This window comes from Lepidochelys kempii, chromosome 6 (genome assembly GCF_965140285.1).
Source record: "Lepidochelys kempii isolate rLepKem1 chromosome 6, rLepKem1.hap1, whole genome shotgun sequence".
NCBI classification, from domain to species: Eukaryota; Metazoa; Chordata; order Testudines; family Cheloniidae; genus Lepidochelys; species Lepidochelys kempii.
This window is the reverse complement of record NC_136385.1, coordinates 21,685,223-21,706,412: the sequence shown is the minus strand read 5'-3', so window position 1 is coordinate 21,706,412 and position 21,190 is coordinate 21,685,223. Positions and strand designations below refer to the sequence as shown.

General features: G+C 39.8%; 1 protein-coding gene across 2 annotated transcripts in view; it reads left to right on the top strand.

Annotated features, from left to right (window-relative positions):
• Positions 1-21,190, top strand: part of LRP5 (LDL receptor related protein 5) — a 248,458-nt gene that overhangs the window by 192,862 nt on the left and 34,406 nt on the right. For both annotated transcript variants that reach the window (XM_073347077.2, XM_073347076.2), the window contains exons 8-14: positions 1,288-1,504; positions 4,495-4,784; positions 6,565-6,791; positions 7,688-7,872; positions 11,801-12,124; positions 14,023-14,225; positions 20,651-20,862. In XM_073347077.2, the coding sequence (XP_073203178.1) occupies positions 1,288-1,504; positions 4,495-4,784; positions 6,565-6,791; positions 7,688-7,872; positions 11,801-12,124; positions 14,023-14,225; positions 20,651-20,862 (1,658 nt within the window). The remainder of the gene's footprint in view (positions 1-1,287; positions 1,505-4,494; positions 4,785-6,564; positions 6,792-7,687; positions 7,873-11,800; positions 12,125-14,022; positions 14,226-20,650; positions 20,863-21,190) is intronic.

Here is a 21,190-nt window from a genome sequence, read left to right as displayed (position 1 = left end):
TGGATGTGGCTTTAGGTTGGGGCTGTTGGGAGTGTGAGTGTATGTATGTGCGCGCAAGAACTCCTACTTTCCCCAACAACCCTTTACAACAACCATCTGGCAAACATGGACAAACACGTTAATCATAACTGGCGGTTTGCGCGAAAACACTCAGCAGTGAAATAGTTAAGTGTTGACACTTAAATGTTCATTGTTGGGTGCCTGGGCATCTCACACCTCTGATTTCAACCTGTCATTTTAGGAAGACAATTCTTCATCGGTTCACACTCATTTCACATCTCGAAGATTATCTTCACAACCGTAAGAGCTAGAAACAATTATTTTCACGGTGAAAGCTTACATTTTGAAGCAAGATTCCATAGCTATGAAATAATGGAATACACACTGAATGGATATAAAGAATGAATTACACTGGGGGTGGCTACTTCAGACCAGGAGTGACATTCATGGGATTTACATTGCTTATACTGTGTCAGTTCAGAGGGTAAATGGAAAATGACTACTTTCAGGCTTGTCAATCTGAAATTTGCTCTTTGAACTAAATCCATTTACTTTTTATTTTTAAATTGGGATTTGTCAAAAAATGTTTGTCACAATGATTTTCTGACCAATAATGCCGTTTCAGTGAGACTGGAATTTTTCACCAAGTTGTGTACATTTCTGAGAGATTTTGTTTAGAAAAAAATGGGGGGAAAATTCAAAAATGTTGAAACATCCCATTTGGATACTTTCAGAATGGAAAGTTTCAATTTTCAGTTTGAAATTACTTTTGTTTTTTTAAATTTACTTTATATATATATAAAAATGAAACAATTCAAATTTATCTAAATAAAACGTTCCAATTGACCCAAAATGAATTTTTTTCAGAATTTGAGTTAAGAAAAATAATGGAATTTTGGCTTTTCTTCCCAATTTGGGATGAATTTTTGTTGATTTTTTTGAAATCACAAAAGTGTTTGCAGAATGGAAATCCATTTTCTGACAAGCTCTGTGTATAGGTAACATAGCAGACGTAGACTGCATGGCTGCCTCCTCACCTTAAATGTTATGCGGTAGAAGTGTTGTTCCTTCTTTGTCTAGAGATGCTAGCACTTCATTTGTGTTACACCATTTCCTAAATACATTCATACAGAGCATGAGTTTTTTGTTTCCAGAGGGAGGTGGTCTCTAGATAGGCTTGCTGGAGTGGCAAAAACACCTTCAAGTCAAAGTATGATCAGATTTGTTTCAACTACAACTACTCTGTTAGAAGTAATGGTTTTTCCTCTCCTCTTATCTGCCCCACAGGTAATAAATGTTGATGGAACAATGAGAAAAACTCTACTAGAAGATAAACTTCCTCATATATTTGGGTTTACTTTGCTGGGGGACTACATCTACTGGACAGACTGGCAGAGACGAAGCATTGAAAGAGTTCACAAAATAAGAGCAAGCAGGGATATCATCATAGATCAGTTGCCAGACCTAATGGGCCTCAAAGCAGCAAGTGTGACCAAAGTGTTTGGTAAGCATGAGCAACGTGAAATGGAATTGAGATACTTTCTGGAGGGTTTTGCTTTTGTTAAACAATAACCTTCACCCCTTTTGACAGGAATAATCATGTTCTAATGCTGTTTAAAGGGAAACTACCATTTTTTGCTAAGCTAGCGCAGTGAAAGTATCACGAGAACAGTCTGCTTTCATGACAATTGCCATCAAAAAACTACCATGTATGAAAATACACCCAGTAATTCCTTCTGAAATTGCAGATTAATGCAATAAGCAAAATGGAAGCAGTTTTCTTGCTCTACTATTCTTAAACAATAGGCAACTACTCATCCCCTGTGTCAGTGAGGAGGCAAAGTTTTGTAGCCTATTACAGCAGTTCAGTGAAGTGACGGACAGCTGTTAAACATCTTTTCCATGCTTTTTTCTCTGTAATGGTCAACCGAGAGCATATCCTGCCAGAAGCTAGGAGTGACATGACAAGATGTGCGTGATTTCCGTGGCTTGTATGCAGAATTCCACAAAATTCTGTAGTTCCTGCTGCTGTGTCTTCCTAACCTCGTAGTGACAGTAAACATAAATCCTTTGCAGAGCTTCTGTCGCGTGTTGTGGTCTGTGGCAGGGATTTAATTTCCATGCCTGTCGGAGGAGGAATTGTCTGCTCGCTCATATACTCTTGCTAGTGGGGGCGGGGAGCTGGTGAGGAGAGCCAAATCAAGTACTACCACTAAGCCCCTACCAGTTTTCCCTCACTAAGCTCCTGTCTTCCCCAATTCTTACACCTGCACCCCTATACAGCTTGGCATCCCCTGTACATGTCCCTTACTGTCCCCTCTGGTCACAGTAGGATCTCTTCCACTGGGTCCCCTCTTGCTTCCCATCCGTGTCTGTGACAGACTGTGTACAAGTGTCTGTCACACTGTTAACTGCCTTTATCCACTGTAATCTGTACATACTACTAGAAAGGCACAAAGCTGCTCTGTGCAGCAGACCTGTGAGGCAGAATAAGAGGTGGGAATCTTGCAAGTAGGCAGTTTATCTCATACGGCCTGAGAACTGGGAAAGCAGGATGTACACACTAGTCCTTGTGACCTCTGAGCCCCAGAAGAGAGGATGAGCCACCTGCCAATTGCTGAGAAAGGGCAGAGGAAAGGCCCAGCCAGGACTCCAGTGGTCCTGTGGGATTCTCTTGCTTGGGGAGGCAGAGAAAAAGTTGTGGGCTTGTGAGATCACTGTGAGATCTTTTGGGAGCACACTAAATTGAAAACCCTGTTTCCTTTGGGGGACATACTTTTTTTTTCCCAAAGTCACCCTGTTTTTCCAGCACAAACATCTGATGAATTTCAGACTGAGTCCCCCAAGATAGGACAATATTCTGTACTGGGTTCAGCTGGAGAATAACTAAGGAACTTAATTCAGAACAAGGCCACCTGAACTCAGAGAGGCACTTAAATCTAGACCCAGGCATGGCACTAAAAAAGAAATTGAACAATGCCACATTTAACAGCAGCTGGGATCTCTACCCTGATCCCACTCTCAGTTCATCTTAGAAGAGCTTCAGTGTAGGAATAGGAGCACTGGAACTGGTTTCAGGCCCTAGAGTGGTGGCTTTGAAACCTGCAAGGTGCTGAGCATGTCCTGTGAGTTGCCAAGCAGCCTGAACTCTTACTGACTTCATTAGCTCTTAGTGGCAGCAAGTCATTCACTCCATACATGTATACGCTGTCTGGCACAGTGGAACTCTAAGCTGAGTGAGGAGGCCTTCAGATACTACTGTAGTGGTCAAGGGTACTGAGCACCTTTCAGGAGATGCTCAGCATATAGCAGTATTGTGCCTTCTCATGTACAGATCTCCATACTTTCTGTGAATCAGGTGGGTACCATAATGTCGCTCTCATTTTGTAACATGATTTGCTGTGAAATGGGTAATTCCCTAATGCAGCAAATACCATAACACTCCAGTATCAGACAGATACTGCAAATTAAATTTCATGCTAAACTACCCAAGCCCATGAGTGCATGCATAAAGATAATAGATTTATAGAAATATTTTTGTGGTCATTTTACAGTATCACTCTAGTTTGCCCCTGAATATTTACTTTGGTTACATACATCTTTAAAAAAATCATCATACTAGCTTATTTATCAATGTCACTCACTTTAAATTGCACCTGGAAGGGTGCAAAGTTCTGCCACACAAAATAACCGTAACAGAAAATATTTGTACATGATGGAGAGCCAGATCATCTGCTGGTGTGAATCAACATAGCTTCACTGAATTCAGTGGAGCTAGGCTGATGTACACCAGCTGAGGGTCAGGTCTGGAATCTTTGTCCCCTATAAAAGAAAACTAAACTTGGACTGGACTGACTTTTGAGACTTAACCATAGTAGCAGCGTTTTTAAAATGGCTGTATCTCTGTTTGCAACTGGTGAAGAGGGGCATTCATTTTGTTCTCCACTCCAATCTCTGTCCCCACCCCACCTCCTGCCGACCCATCAGCATTTGTTCATAGGCACTCTGGTTTACTTGACCAACTTACCTGACCTTGACCATCACTTACTTGATGATCTTACTGGAATTATGCTTAATGATGAATCTCAGCAGTTGATTGGATTTAACAGCTGAGAAAAGGAGCTGCAGTTAACTGAGCTCTGTTCTCACCAGTGCATGTCATTGAACTCAAGCACATTTAAAAATTCAACTGAGATGAAGATCCGTTGCCTGGCCAGAAATAAACAGACAAAACAAACACAACTGTCTGTTTTTTAGTACAGGAATGAAATCTGTGGAGAAAAACAGAAGAAAATATTTGGAGAAGTTATCAATATTATAAGAAGACTAATACTAGCCTTTAAATCCTTGGGTTGAGAGGAAAAGATCTGAGTTGATTTTTGGACCCCCTGTTGACATTCACAGCAATACGTTATCTCATAAGTCTGTAAATGCATTGCCTGTCATTCCATCCCAGACAGTTTTATCTTTAATGGACCAATGTCTCCTTTTCAGGAACCAATCCTTGTGCTGAGAATAATGGAGGCTGTAGCCATCTGTGTTTCTTCACACCTCTGGAGACCAGATGTGCTTGTCCCATAGGACTGGAGTTGCTGAGCGACATGAAGACCTGCATCATTCCTGAAGCCTTTCTTGTTTTCACCAGCAGAGCAGCAATTCATAGGATTTCCCTTGAAACCAACAATAATGATGTAGCTATTCCTCTTACTGGTGTCAAAGAGGCATCTGCTCTGGATTTTGATGTGTCTGATAATAGAATCTATTGGACTGATATTAGCTTAAAGGTATTATTAACATTTGAATTCCCTGAATATGAAGCCACAGTATAGTGCCTTTAATCTGACAAAGATCTGTTTGTTATATAATATAGCACATATTATATTGGATGTCTAAATCTTGGGTGCCACATGCATTGAATCCATAAATTAATCTGTTTCAGACATGCTTTCTGCATGCCACATATCATGGTAATTTGAATGCCTAGGTTGGCACTCTACTAAACTTGCTAACCTCCTATTCCCCCCTTTCCCCCCTCCCATTTTAATTTGGAATCCAATCTAGTAAAAGTATTAAAATTTGGCAAGTAAACCTTGGGTCTCTTATCCTTAGCTGTGGCTCCCACTTGCTGCGTTTCAGTGAGGGAGCTTGCAAAGTTCATTCTAAAATATATGTCATCAGTGTGTTTTGGCAGCAGTTTGAAATTTGATATGTGACATTTCTCGTTTATATCCCGGTGTAGGCAAAGGAGAGTGTTGTATCATCCATCACTGTTGTTTAATTTTCTTTTACATGAATTTAGCAGTGGTGGAAAATGTCAGATTGATATCACTGGAAAATGAACTCCCCTGTTTAGCTTCTTAACAGGTACACCACAAACTATGGAAGCTCTTCTGCCAGAGTGCTTCAGCCGTAACAGGGCAGGGATCATGGGGCTAGTTCAGTTTCCACAGCCTCCCTACTGAGACTAACTCAGGTGTCTGTTCAATGCTGGTAGTGGGTTTTGTGAGGTGGACATCTTTCCACGAGGAACTGTGCCAGTGTAATAAATTCATGTGCTCCAGACTACACACACAATTACTAAATAAATCACAATGAACCTTGGGAAATGGAACTAGAGGTCCCTTAGCTGTTAGTCGAACATTCTCCTGCTATCCTATTTATAGGTCAATCACTAGAAGGCAACATCTTTCCTTCATCCTCTCACTAGCGTGCACATCTACTCTCTCACCTTGAAATGAAAATCATTCCCTTGAGTTCTCCTATCTCCCAGTTTGTTAATTCATTAGTTTTTTCAAGTTGTCATGAAATTGGATAGTGAAGTAGATGTCAGCTGTGTAAAGTAGCTACTCAGAATGGATTATGTCCCAAGATGGAGAGCAAAAATTGTATTCTGGCTCCAGACGATATCACTAGATACTGGGTGGTGGCTGTTTTACATGCACATTGTTCTCACTGGTTTCTTGTGTGCTATGTACATATTCCTTGCTGCATGGCCAGCTCTGTTAAGTGTATGTAACTGAAATTTAGGTAGAACCAGCAAACTCTCACTCCTCATTAATGCTGAGACAAGCTTTGACTAATACAAGAAAACCAATCAGCTAATTCCCCTTTCTCCAAAGGAAGATACTTTCCTATATAGGTTGAAAACATTGCAAAGAATAAACAGAGAAAAGAATTAGGGCCAAAATTTTAAAAGTGAACAGGTATGCGTGGTGGGAGGATCAATATCCAGGTGCCTATCTTGAGTCCTTTTGAAGGGACCTGATACTGAGAGGGTGCATGCTCAGCACTTTCTGAAAATCACCTCCCTTTATGCATCTCAAAGGGGGCACCCAAAATCACTTGTCATTTCTGAAAATTCAGGCCTTCTTTATCTTATGAATTAATGTGTTTCCATTATCAGTATAGATTATATAAATATGAATTGCAAATACTTTCAACATTTAATGCTTGGGGATTTACATTTGAATTTTTATTGAACAATAACCCTCAGAGAATTTTGATCCCCTAATTTGATGTGTGTCCATAAGGTACAGTAATATTTTTCACACGGTTGTTTTCCAGACCATAAGCCGGGCATTCATGAATGGAAGCTCTGTTGAGCATGTGATTGAGTTTGGATTAGACTATCCTGAGGGAATGGCAGTAGACTGGATGGGAAAGAACCTTTACTGGGCAGATACTGGAACCAATCGAATTGAAGTAGCGCGCCTGGATGGACAGTACAGACAGGTTCTTGTGTGGAAGGATTTGGATAACCCCAGGTCTTTGGCCCTTGATCCTACTAAAGGGTAAGGACCATTATTTATTGTTTGAGCGTAACAATAATTAATAACACATACTTTTACAGCATACTTTGTATTTCTCTAGCACCATTTCATCAGGGAATCTCAAAGAACTTTATAGCCATTAATGGCTATAATCACCATAGTACCTCTGGGAAATGGATAGGGGCTATAAAGCAAAATTTAAAATCCCTGTAAATTAACTTTTTCTGTCTTTATTGTTTCAAAAAGCAAAATTTAACTAATTGGCTGCATACAGTTACATGGGATATTCTAATTTGCAATAAGTGAGAGTCAACTGTAAATTAGAAAAATCAGGGGATGTATTGTGTAATACATCCCTGTTTTAAAACATGTTGAGTTCACTTCATCGACCACTGAAATCTGAGTACTTATGGGGTGGAATTCAAATGTCAAAGACATTCATACCAAAGGCCAGAAGTAAAGTGGCATTTACTTCTATTCAGTTGTAACTGCTGAGGAATCTAGTTAAGTTGCAACACCTGAATCTGATTAGGACACCAAGCTTAATACCCTTACTGATCTGAAAATTCCACAGTGCCTTTCAGCACCACAGGTGGTCAGGGCCCTCGTTTTCTCTCTCATCTGAAAGAATTAAGCAATTAGTCATAAGGAGGCATGCAGTGGTAGGAATAGTAGCAGACTTAAGAAGTACTGGGCTTGATCTTGCACAGTCCTGTGCTAAGCACTGTGGCCCTATCCATCAAAGCACACATGCTTAACTTGAACTCAATAAAACAAATATTTATGTATTTAATTTTATTGATTGATAGCATACCAGTTAGCATAGCAGCTAAAGTCTCGGGGGCCCTGGGTACCGAAGCTGGATTTGAATCCATATCATAAACTGGTGCCTGTTTTTCTTCTGTTTTTGATTGCAGGTATATGTACTGGACAGAGTGGGGAGGTAAACCAAGGATTGTTCGGGCATATATGGATGGGACAAACAGCATCACTTTGGTTGATAAAGTGGGACGTGCCAATGATTTAACTATTGACTATGCAGACCAAAGACTATATTGGACTGACCTAGACACAAGTATGATTGAGTCATCAAACATGCTAGGTAATCTGCTGTTCTATTCAAAGAAACACACATCATGGTGTTTTGTACAGAACTGTGAGCACCCTGTAAGGGAATTTGGTAGTTTGTTCTTTTAGAAGGTTTAATTAAAAACTGGAGTTTGTTGCCTCCAAACTAACCTTTATTCTTCTTGCATGACAGGCTTACAGCTAAGGGTTAACTCACGGATTTTTTTTTCTCCAAGCTATTTAATGCATTTTAGAAGTGGTTGAATTAGACTTAAATTTCTTACCACCATTCTAGTGTGTGCTAATTAATATTTTGGAGAGTAGTAAAGTAAAATGCACGTGATGATGAAATTAAACATGCATAAACTTTATTTGCAAGATTAACAAAATTGTGAGGTAAACCTTTAAAGTAATAATACATTGATAAAAAATGAACCAGTCTTTCTAAAACATTTCCCATAGGGTAACAAAGAAACTGCACTTTAAAAATTATAAATTCAGGGAAAGTAAAAGAACAAACTTTCTATTTTTCTGACTAAAATCCTATACCAGAGAGATGATTTTAATCTCTTTCTTCTGTTGCGGGTATTAAATTACCCATGTCTTCTACCAGAGCAGAGACAGAGTCTCAATCTCTTTATTTCTCCAGATTAGGGCAACTGAATCTTTTTGCCTTTGGTCCAGTTTAATTGGCCCCTAATCTGAGAGTCTGCACACCTAATTCTGTTGCATAATTCCACAACCTTGTCCCCATCCAAGGCAAATTCCAGCCACAGACTGGCACTGCTAGTTCAGAATTCAAACTAAAATACACCTTTACAACCTGCATTCTTGGTTGTTGTAATAATGCTGTACGGTTAGCTAAACATTCTATAGAATTAACCTCCCAACATTTACATGTATTTTCCTATGAGAATTTATTAGAACTTCAAAAGCTTTTCTGCAGTTAAGGCTTATTAAATCTTTACATTAACATTGACAAGCTGGCTAACTGATGAAAGGAGGGAACTGCTAATACTGTATTTAGCACTTTGTGTAGATCTTTACATCTAAAGTGCCTTATAAAGGTTAACAATTACTCAGAAAGCCAAATGAGGTAGACAGAATTATCTCCATGTTTTAGATAAGGACTCTGAGACTTGGAGAGGTTAAATGAACTGCCCAGTGCTACACAACACATTGATGGCAGTCCGAATTAAAATCCAGGAGTTTGAGTTCCCTGTCCCATGTTCGTTTACATAGACCATGCTGTCTTGGTTAAATATAAATTAATACCTCTAGAATTTCTGTATTAAAAGTATGTGGCAAAAGGTAAACCTATCACGGCATTTATGTTAACAACTTTAGAGTCACTGCTGTGACGTTATTGTTGATGAACCAGGAAATTCCATATTAAGCTCTTATTTTCAGGTCTTGTTTAATTTTCCATGAAAAGCTACACTTTGGAATGAAACTTGTAAAGCTTTATTTTGGTAGTTTGGCGTTTTGGGGACATGAGAAATCTATTTTTCTTCAAGAAAGTTTTAGATGCTTTTTCTGTGCTTAGATCACGCTCAAGCACCGCTTATTTAAGTAATAAAAGTTGTAAGACATGTCATGGGCTTGGACAACAAGGACACGAGCGCCTGCCACATCTTGAAGAAATGTGTTTTAGGAAACCATGTAACTAGCAGCAGTACTTTGTGACTTTCTACTGCCTCTTTTTTTTCACAATGTACTGAGCTGCAGAACCCCAAATATCCACTCCTGAGCTCATGGGTGCTGAAGATAGAGCTGTGGGGGATACTGCAACACCCCCTGACTTGAAGGGGTTTCCGTCATGTATAGGGCTTACAGTGTGGTTCAATGGCTCACAGCACCCCCACTATAAAAATTGTTCCAGCACCCCTGCTTGAGCTAAACATGTTGAATTTAACATAGCTGCATTTACTTCAATAATCCTGTATGGACACAGGTGAAAACACATGGAAAAGAAAAACTAGAAACCACTTCTAGATCAGTATCAACCCTGGTTTACGTACATGATGAGCTGTACCCTGGCCATGATATAGCATTGTCATTGTCAGCTGGCAGTGAGTGCTTGAGCTGCTGTTATAGAGGATGTAAGTAAATGAGCTACGGGGGGCGCGGAGAGAAGGAGGGAGAGAAGAAAACCTCTGGAGCATCATAAAATAGCTGTATGATTCTGAAAGACTTTCATAATCCACATCTTTTTCACTGGCTTTCAGTGATTGCAAGTCTTACGTTCATCGCTGTGAAAAGTATATGAGAAATGCCCGACTAAATGTATGTCACTGCTTGAAATTTTTATTAGGGTTATTTCTTCAGCCAAAGTAAATTTTTTTATCAAAAGCTTTCGATAGGATCCCTCATCAGATTGATAAGAAAACTAAATTGCCAGAGGGCAAGAGGCAGATTTTTGGAATGGATTAAAAACTTTTTGTGGTACTGAGGGGAAATTCAATACTCAATGGCTGCTTCTGGAATGAGATTAAATCAGCTCTAGTAAATTAAACTGGTGCTAACACTGGGACTAGGGCCAGTTAATACATTGATCACTTTGGAGGAGGAAGTAGAGAGTGAACTGCTGAAGCTGACAATGACACATAGTTAATGACATGTAAGGAGGTTAGCAAGAACTCTAGGTAGAATTTTAGCAAACTCATTGGATAGGGGAAGTGTAACTGGATGAAAGTAAAGTGATAAAACATTGCGTGCAGTATCCAGTGATGCACACTGAGGATTCTAGAAAAGAATCTGGGTGGACGGTGTGGGATGAAGTATGTCTCCCCAGCGCACAGCAGCGGTGGTTAAAGCAGTCTTAAATTTGTGAGCAGGGGGTGTCCTCAGCCTGCTCTCAGACACTACACAGTATGTAAAAACACCCCCTTCTTGGGCTTTTGTTTACTTAACCTGGAACTAGTGAAAAACAACATAAATTTCAACTCCACTAGATCAAATGAAGTTTGTTCATCAGTAACTCTCTGCCTAGGGGAAATAAATTTTAAAAAACTTTTTTTATAGTAAGATGGCTTTTTACTCCCATTTTTAAGCTTTTCTTTCCTCCGCGAGCCTAGGCCAACTCATGGGAAAAAAGCAGGGCATTCAAAAGATCTTAGGAGTATATGTGTGGGTGAGGTGGTTTAAACTCCCCACACACTAATCAAAAAGATGATTTTAAACCATGGAGACATTTAGCAGTACATCCTCAGCTGGTGTAAACTGTCTTCGCTTAATTGATTACAGTACTATGGGGTGTTCCATAATGGTTAATCTAGTCTACCTTGGCCAGTACCTGGCGCTCCAGAAGCTGATAAAACCTTCGATTATGAACTTTAGTAATTAAGCAGTGTCATTTGTGGGAGTGTTAGGATTCCTTCCAGATTAATGCAGGAAATCATTTTGAATATCTGCATCTTCTTAAATTGCAATTGTGGGTTTTTTACAACTTAAATCCAACTTCAGAATTCCTCTGGATCAGCTTTATCCCTGAATCCCACAGATTATCTGTACGGCACTTTGGAGCACGTTGCTCACGGTACTTGTTTCATATGTGTTTTAAGTTTTTATTTTTTATCCAGATCAAGTATTTATCTGGGATTAGGGTGTTCTAAAAGTCCTTTCTCACGATCCAGTTTGGGGTGTTAAAGCTCTGACACGAAGTAATATTTCTTAAAATGACAATAGTTCCAATGGTACTACCTCTGAAGTAAAATATTACTTAATAGGAGTAAGGGTATCAGAATTTGGATCTTAGTGGCTACCTCTTCAGAGGAAGATATTGTGTAATTATGAACCCCAAATTCCATGATACTGACCCTTAGCAAATTTCAAAAATAAAAGGAGTTAAAAAATTACATTTTTTTCACACAGGATTAAATAACCCTTTTGTCACATTTTTTGCAACTGAGTTTCGGTTACTGCTTATGATTAGTGCTAACAGTATGAAGTTACTTTTTCAGGTCAAGAAAGGGAAATAATAGCAGATGATCTACCTCATCCATTTGGACTAACACAGTACAGTGATTACATCTACTGGACAGACTGGAACCTACACAGTATAGAAAGAGCAGACAAGACCAATGGGAAGAACCGGACACTAATTCAAGGACATCTGGATTTTGTGATGGACATCCTGGTCTTTCACTCTTCGCGCCAGGATGGCTTGAATGACTGCATGCAAAACAATGGGCAGTGTGGACAATTGTGCCTTGCCATACCAAATGGGTATAGATGTGGCTGTGCCTCTCACTATTCCTTGGATCCCAACAGCAGGAACTGCAGTTGTATGTCCTTTTATGTCTTACGATATTCTTAAGCATTTACAGCTCATTGCTGCTTGTGGTGCCTTTTACTATAGAAAGGGAAGGATTCACATACATACATCTCAAGGGTATTGGTTTTAAAGATGACCTGCAAACAGGGAAAAAACGGTTTGTGCCCTTTCTATGGTGCATAATGAAGAGCTGAAAGGTTGGTTGGTTTTTTAAAGCCTTAGAAATAGCAGCACTGTGAAGTCTTCCTTGTTTTGCTGGATGTGTTTCTGGCGTGACTCAGATGTGTACTAGAAGCTTTCCCAGCCTTTAATGGAATGGACGGGTGGGTGTGAGTGACAGTCTAAATAAACGCATCTTTTCTCCCAAGTGTTTTAGTTAAACAAGTGTTAGCAAAAACATTAGGGTTTTAAATCCTCTGGGTAATAATCCCATCCGTCCCAATTAATCAGGTTTCACTTCCTTTGTGTGTGTGATGTCATGACCCTGCTAGGTATCCAGTGGTCCATGTAGCTCTTTCATTCAAGTCCGAGGTTTCTAATGAAAAACCAAGCAGGAAAAGAAAATATGCTTGGGGAAAAAACAAATGAGCTGTCAACTCCCCCCGCCCCACCAAAAGTACAGAATCATAAAGAAGCAATAAGGGAGTGTCTTGTCACCTTTAACAAGCCAGGGATGATGTGGTGAAGTACCTGCATTTAAGACTCTAGGGCAGGGGTCTCCAAACTAGGGCCTGTGAGTGGGATCCAGCCCAGGGCTTCCATTTGTCCAGCCCTCCAACAGGGGAGAAGCGAACAGCTGAGTAGACATGCCGAGCAGGCAGGGGGAGGGGCAGCTGGCAGCAGCTCACAAGGGTTGTCCGCACAGCTGAGCTGTGGGGAGGGGTGAGTGCCTCTGGGAGCCAGTGTCCCCCCAGAAGGGGAGCCAATTTAGGGGAGAGTCATTGCTGCAGCCAAGCAGGCAGGGACCCCTGACTTAGAGTAAAAATACAAGCCAGATGCTTCATTACATCTCCAATAAATGGAGTAAAGAAGATGGAAATTAACAATTTCATAATGGTTAAATTTTAACTACAGCCCTAATAGAACCAAACAGTCCCAACCAACAATGGGAACCTGGAGCTTCTCTTACCAAAGTACAGCCAAACTTTCAATCCTTCGTCATTTTCTTCAGTGGAGCAGGCACGCCTAGCAGGCACGGGGCAGAGCAGACCCAAAAAGGGGAGCCAACTTACAGTACCTGCATCGATTAACTTTTAAACCTGATTTAGAATTTAATGCAACACTGAGACGGTAGAGTAGTGTTGTTTTTTTAACGATTTTGCATATATTTTGCGTTTGTTTGTATATATTTAATTTCTTTCACAGTCGCTTCAGCCCGTGAAGCCCCTTCAAAAATCTAATATGGCCCGCCTCTCATAAAGTTTGGAGACCCCTGCTCTAGTGTGATTCCTAACTTCACTGTTATTATCCTGACTGCATTATCATGCCATTCACATGTTGCCCGGTGTGTAATTTTGAGTATTCCATGATAGCGAAGGGAAATAATATCTCAATAAGATAGTGTTGGGCTCATCCTCCAAAATGATGAAATTTTGAGCAAAAATGGGACTTAAGATTTAATAGCAAGAATATCAACTTGTGATATTCATCCGATGAAGTGAGCTGTAGCTCATGAAAGCTTATGCTTAAATAAATTTGTTAATCTCTAAGGTGCCAAAAGTCCTCCTTTTCAACTTGTGAGTAGTTTTCCTTTCTTTGTAATTGTTTTTCACACTTCTAGATTTTTCTCTTCAGTCCTGTAGAATTTTTCCTTTAAATATTTTTTTATATGGTTAATGATTGCGACCAGTGTACTTGGGGGTTATGTTGCATTTTCTTTTCTTATGCATATTGTTGGACTTGTTTCAGCACCCACCAGCTTCTTGCTGTTTAGCCAGAAGTCTGCAATCAGTCGGATGATACCAGATGACCAGCAAAGTCCAGATATCATCCTTCCGGTGCATGGTCTAAGAAATGTCAAGGCCATTGATTATGATCCCTTAGATAAACTGATTTATTGGGTGGATGGACGTCAGAACATTATTAAAAGAGCCAAAGATGATGGTTCCCAGGCAAGTTTATATGTGTGTGTGTGTGTGTATATATATATATATATATATATATATATAGTGTGTATGTGTGTTTTTAGTGTATTATCTTTTTTAGTATGTATTTTATACTAGAGGTTTTCCAGGCAGCCATCACCTTAAGCCCTGATCCTACAAAAATGCATGTGCTTGTTTAAATTTACTCACTGGGAGTAGTATTTATGGATTTGCAGAATCAGGATCTTAATTTGTATACCAAGAACAATAAGATAATACTGTCAAATATGGCATGTCACCATTTGGCTTATATATTACAAACTACAAACCACAAAACTGTGATAGTTGTACAAAGACAGTCAGAGAAACTCTTAAGCCTGCTACCGCTAGTTTACTCTGTTTATTTCACAGTAATTACACTTTTTAAAATCAATGTTGTACATGACATTTTGGTGAACATAATATCGTTATAAAAGTCTCTGGGACTAAAAACTCAGTCTCAGCCATAAAAACCACATTTGGGCCCTAATTAAGCTTAAAGTTCATCACATACAATCATATAAATGTAGGACTGGAAGGGACCTCAAGAGGTCATCTACTACAGTTCCCTGCACTCATGGCAGGACTAAGTATTATCTCTAGACCATCCTTGACAGGTGTTTGTTTAACCTGCTCTTAAAGATCTCCAATGGTGGAGATTCCACAACTTCCCTGAGCAATTTATTCCAGTGCTTAACTACCCTGACAGGAAGGTTTTCCTAATGTCCAACCTAAACCTCCCTTGCTGCAATTTAAGCCCTTTGCTTCTTGTCCAATCCTCATAGGTTAAGGAGAACATTTTTTCTCCCTCCTCCTTGTAACAACCTTTTATGTACTTGAAAACTGTTATCAAGTCCCCTCTCAGTCTTCTCTTCTCCAGACTAAACAAACTCAGTTTTTTCAATTTTCCCTTATAGGTCATGTTTTCTAGACCTTTAATCATTTTTGTTGCTTTTCTGTGGACCTCCTCCAATTTGTTCACATCTTTCCTGAAATGTGGCACCCAGAACTGGACACAATACTCCAGTTGAGGCCTAATCAGCACGGAGCAGAGCAGAAGAATTACTTCTCGTGTCTTGCTTTCAACACTCCTGCTAATACATCCCAGAATGATGATTGATATATATTTTGCAACAGTGTTACACTGTTGATTCATATTTAGCTTGTGATCCACTCTGACCCCCAGATCCCTTTCTGCAGTACTCTTTCCTAGGCAGTCATTTCCCATTTTGTATGTGTACAACTGATTGTTCCTTCCTAAATGGAGTACTTTGTATTTGTCCTCATTGAATTTCATCCTGTTTACTTCAGACCATTTCTCCAGTTTGTCCGGATCATTTTGAATTTTAATCCCATCCTCCAAAGCACAATGAACCCCTCCCAGCTTAGTATTGTCCACAAATGGTATAAGTGTACTCTATGCCATTATCTAAATCATTGATGAAGATACTGAACAGAATTGGACCCAGAACTGATCCCTGTGGGTTCCCACTCATTATGCCCTTCCAGCTTGACTGTAAACCACTAATTATTACTCTCTGAAAATGATTACCCAACCAGTTATGGACTCACCTTATAGTAGCTCCATCTAGATTGTATTTCCCTAGTTTGTTTATGAGAAGGTCATGCGAGACACAATCAGAAGCCTTACTAAAGTCAAGATATACCACGTCTATTGCTTCTCCTCTATCCACAAGGCTTGGTACGCTGTCAAAGAAAGCCATTAGGTTGATTTAACATGATTTGTTCTTGACAAATCCATGGTGACTGTTACTTATCACCTTATTATCCTCTAGGTGTTTGCAAATTGATTGCTTAATTATTTGCTCAAAGTTAAACTCACTGGTCTGTAATTCCCCAGGTTGTCTTTTGTGACAGGGTGCTGGGTGAGAACTGCTGACTCAGCCCTCTGACATGCCAGCTCCCATTAAAGGAAGTAAATTGGAGCTGGCTAGAGAAAACCTGCACCTAATTGGCGAAAGGGAGACAGCTGCCTGCCCAATTAGCCTGGTGCTGTATCAAAGGCTGGGAGAATGGAAGCTGGGGAAGGCAGTGAAAGCAGAAAGACGGCTCTTCCCTGCTGGGTGCAGACATTAGAACTCAAGCTGTAGATGGTAAAAAGGTGGTGGGAGCACAACTTGTAAATAAACGGCACTAGTGGTTACTGAACCCCAGGGTCTCCGAGTGACTTTGTCAGCACAGCAGGGGGAGGAGCAAAAAGGGCCCTGCAGCACCCTGCTACATCTTTATTTCCCTTTTTATATACAACAGTCAAATTGGAAAAATAGAATACCAGGGTTGGAAGGGATCTCAGGAAGTCATCTAGTCCACAACCCCCTGCTCAAAGCAGGACCAATCCCCAGTTTTTGCCCCAGATCCCGAAATGGCCCCCTCAAGGATTGAACTCACAACCCTGGGTTTAGCAGGCCAATGCTCAAACCACTGAGCAACCCCCCAAATACTCAAGTGCGTTGCTGAATAAGGATGGGCTTGAGCACATGCTTAAGTGCTTTGCTCATTCAGGGCTTTAATTCTTACTCCATTTGCTTGCATAATGAGGATAAAGTGTTGCTCCTCAGAGACAATGTCAGCAGTTACACAGCTGTCAAGTTTTGAGTATTTAACAGATTCCTAAAACATATAATTAAAATAATTCACAATGAAATTAATTTTGAGGTAGACTAGTTATAACTTCCATTGCTCTTTGCCTCCTGTAACCTCCACGGCATGATTTAAAATGGAGCTGACACTGCCTGTCTATATGTGGGATTTCAACTATCCCCATATTGACTGGATACATATCACCTCAGGACAGGATGCAGAGAGGAAGTTTTAAATGACTGCTTCTTGGAGCAGCTAGTCCAGGAACCCACCAGAGGGATCGGCAATTCTTGATTTAGTCCTAAGTAGAGCACAGAATAATGTCCAAGAGGTGAATATAGCTGGACTGCTTGGTAATAGTGACCATAGTATAATTAAATTCAACAACCCTGTGGTGGGGAAAACACCACAGTGGCCCAACACTGTAGCATTTAATTTCAGAAAGGGGAACTACACAAAAATGAGGAGGTTAGTTAAACAGAAATTAAAAGGTACAGCACCAAAAGTAAAACCCCTACAAACTCCATGGAAACTTTTTAAAGACACCATAATAGAGGTTCAACTTAAATGTATACCCCAAATTAAAAAGCATAGCAAGAGAACCAAAAAAGAGCTACCGTGGCTAAATAACAAAGTAAAAGAAGCAGTGAGAGGCAAAAAAGGCATCCTTTAAAAAGTAGAAGTTAAATTGTAGTGAGGAAAATAGAACTGAGCATAAACTCTGGCAAATGAAGTGTAAAAATATAATTAGGAAGGCCAAAAAAGAAGAATTTAAAATACAGCTAGCCAAAGACTCAAAAAGTAATAGCAAAAAAAAAATTTTTTTAAGTATATCAGAAGCAGGAAGCCTGCTAAATAACCAGTGGGGCCACTGGACAATCGAGATGCTAAAGGATCACTCAAGGACGATAAGGCCATTGCAGAGAAACTAAATGAATCCTTTGCATCAGTCTTCACTGTTGAGGATGTGAGGGAGATTCCCAAACTTGAGCCATTCTTTTTAGGTTACAGATCTGAGGAACTGTCCCAGATTGAGGTGTCATTAGAGGAGGTTTGGGAGCAAATTGATAAACTAAACAGTAATAAGTCACCAGGACCAGATGGTATTCACCCAAGAGTTCTGAAGGCACTTAAATGTGAAATAGCAGGACTACTAACTGTAGTCTGTAACCTATCATTTAAATCAGCTTCTGCACCAAATGACTGGAGGATAGCTAATGTGACTCCAATTTTTTAAAAGGGCTCCAGAGGTGATCCCGGCAATTATAGGCCTGTAAGCCTGACTTCAGTCCTGGGCAAACTGGTTGAAACTATACTAAAGAACAATATTGTCAGACATATAGATGAACATAATTTGTTGAGGAAGAGTCAACATGGTTTTAGTAGAGGGAAATCATGCCTCACCAATCTACTAGAATTCTTTGAGGGGATCAATAAGCATGTGGACAAAGGAGATCCAATGGATATAGTGTATTTAGATTTTCAGAAAGCCTTTGACAAGGTCCCTCACCAAAGGCTCTTAAGCAAAGTAAACAGTCATGGGATAAGAGGGAAGGTTCTTTCATAGATTGGTAACTGGTTAAAAGATAGGAAACAAAGGGTAGGAATAAATGGTCAGTTTTTGGAATGGAGAGAGGTAATAGTGGTGTGCCCCAGGGGTCTGTACTGGGACCAGTCCAATGTAACATGTTCATAAATGATCTGGAAAAGGGGATAAACAGTGAGGTGGCAAAATTTGCAGATACAAAACTACTCAAGATAGTTAAGTCCCAGGCAGACTGCGAAGAGCTACAGAAGGATCTCTCAGACCTGGGTGACTGGGCAACAAAATGGCAGATGAAATTCAGTGTTCATAAATGCAAAGTAATGCACATTGGAAAACATAATCCCAACTATACATATAAAATGATGGTGTTTAAACTAGTGATTACCACTCAAGAAAGATCTTGGAGTCATTGTGGATAGTTCTCTGAAAACATCCACTCAATGTGCAGCGGCAGTCTAAAAAGCAAACAGAATGTTGGGAATCCTTAAGAAAGGGATAGATAATAAAACAGAAAATATCATATTGCCTCTATATAAATCCATGGTACGCCCACATCTTGAATACTGCATGCAGATGTGGTCACCCCATCTCAAAAAAGATATACTGGACTTGGAAAAGGTTCAGAAAAAGGCAACAAAAATGATTAGGGGTACGGAATGGCTTCCGTATGAGGAGAGATTAATAAGACGGGGACTTTTCAGCTTGGAAAAGAAACTACTAAGGGGGGATATGATAGAGGTCTATAAAATCATGACTGGTGTGGAGAAAGTAAATAAGGAAGTGTTGTTTACTACTTCTCATAACACACGAACTACAGGCCACCAAATGAAATTAATAGGCAGCAGGTTTAAAAACAAAAGGAAGTATTTTTTTCACACAACACACTGTCAACCTGTGGAACTCCTTGCCAGAGTATGTTGTGAAGGCCAAGACTACAACAGGGTTCAAAAAAGAACTAGATAAACTCATGGAGGATAGGTCCATCAATAGCTACTAGCCAGAATGGGCAGGGATGGTGTCCCTAGCCTCTGTTTGCCAGAACCTGGGAATTGGCGACAGGGGGTGGATCACTTGATGATTACTTGTTCTGTTCATTCCCTCTGGGGCACTTGGCATTGGCCACTGTCAGAAGACAGGATACTGGGCTAGATGGACCTGTGGTGTGACTGAGTATGGCCATTCTTATGTTCTTATATCTCTCTTGCTTTCAGAGAACCCATTGTAAATTACTCATGTCCTCCAAACAAGAAAGAAAATTTACATTCTAAGCTATTCTGATTGATGCCCTTGATTTGGGCGTGGGTTGTGTGTCAAACTGAATTACTAGCTGGGGACGGAGGAGTTTTGAGGAAGTGCTGAACACGCTGTTTGGGTGATACTTGGTGTTAATTGTTGGAGTGTAGCTTCCCTTTGGTGGGACTTGCCAGGTGCAAATTGCATTGGAGATTAATTTGCTGTGTTTTTTCTCTTGTATTGCACTGATTAAAGGGTGTTAAGGTCTTTGAAGCAGCAGCAGCTCCTCTGGAAATTTGGCTTCCTAGTTTACAACTTTCTTTAATTTTGTTTTGCTGAATTTTGCTATTTCATGTTCCATGAATTTTGCTAATTAGTATTTTGTACAGATATTGGATATTATTTTTCCATTTCTGGGTAACACTTTTCTTGGCTAAGGAAAAGAATTTAAAAAAAGTTTATATTTCATTACATGCTGTCAAGATGAAAATGTATATACATAAAAATAATTTGTTAGCTTCTCTTTAAACACATCTCAGATTATTAAAACCAAATTGTAAAAATGCAGTGTATTTTTTTTGCAAATCCTGCTGTTTCTTTTTTCTATTAACTCAGTTTGGGCTGTGAATAAAGCTCTGCCTGTTTAAATATATAACAGTCTTTGGATCTGGATCATCTTGTCTTTAAGTCATCTAGTCCATCCCCTGCTAAAACAAGGTTGTTCCCTATGCAACATTCACCATTGTTCTATTCAGGCTAATTTTGATTAATTCCAGTGATGGGGGCTCCATAATTTCTTTTTGGAGACTTTACATAATAATGAGTTTTTGTCCAGATATTGTCCCTAATCCAGAGCACATTTTTTTCTCTCCGTTTCATGCTATTTCTTCTAGTTTTTCCTCCTTAAATAATTTCCTTCCTGATTGTTTAAGATATTTGTAGATGATCAAATCACCCCGTAATGAAAATGACATGTTTTCACAGTTCTTGTCTTAAAGGGTCTTCTTTTTCTGTTGTTCTTGTTGTCCCGTAGCCTTTCACTGTGATGAGCACTCCAAACCAAAACCAAAATCCAGAGAAGCAGCCGCATGACTTGAGTATTGATACTTACAGCCATACCTTGTACTGGACCTGCGAGGCCACAAATTCAATCAGTGTTCACAGACTTAATGGAGAACCAATTGGAACGGTGTTAAAAGGAGATCATGACAAGCCAAGAGCCATAGTTGTCAATGCAGAGCGAGGGTGAGTCTTTTTCCATGCTTTGAGATTGAGTGAATAGTGCATATGTGTATCCATAGTATTGTGTGTGTGTGTGTGTATGCACACACATAGTGTGTTTATTCATTTAAGGCCAGATCCTCAGTCGCTTTGAATCAGCAGAGCCCTGTTGATTTTACACCAGCTGAACATCTGGACTATAATGTTTAGGTTTTCAGGAAATAGCGTGTTCAGAAATAATTCAGGTTTCAGAGTAGCAGCCGTGTTAGTCTGTATTTGCAAGAAGAAAAGGAGTACTTGTGGCACCTTAGAGACTAACCAATTTATTTGAGCATAAGCTTTCCTGAGCTAC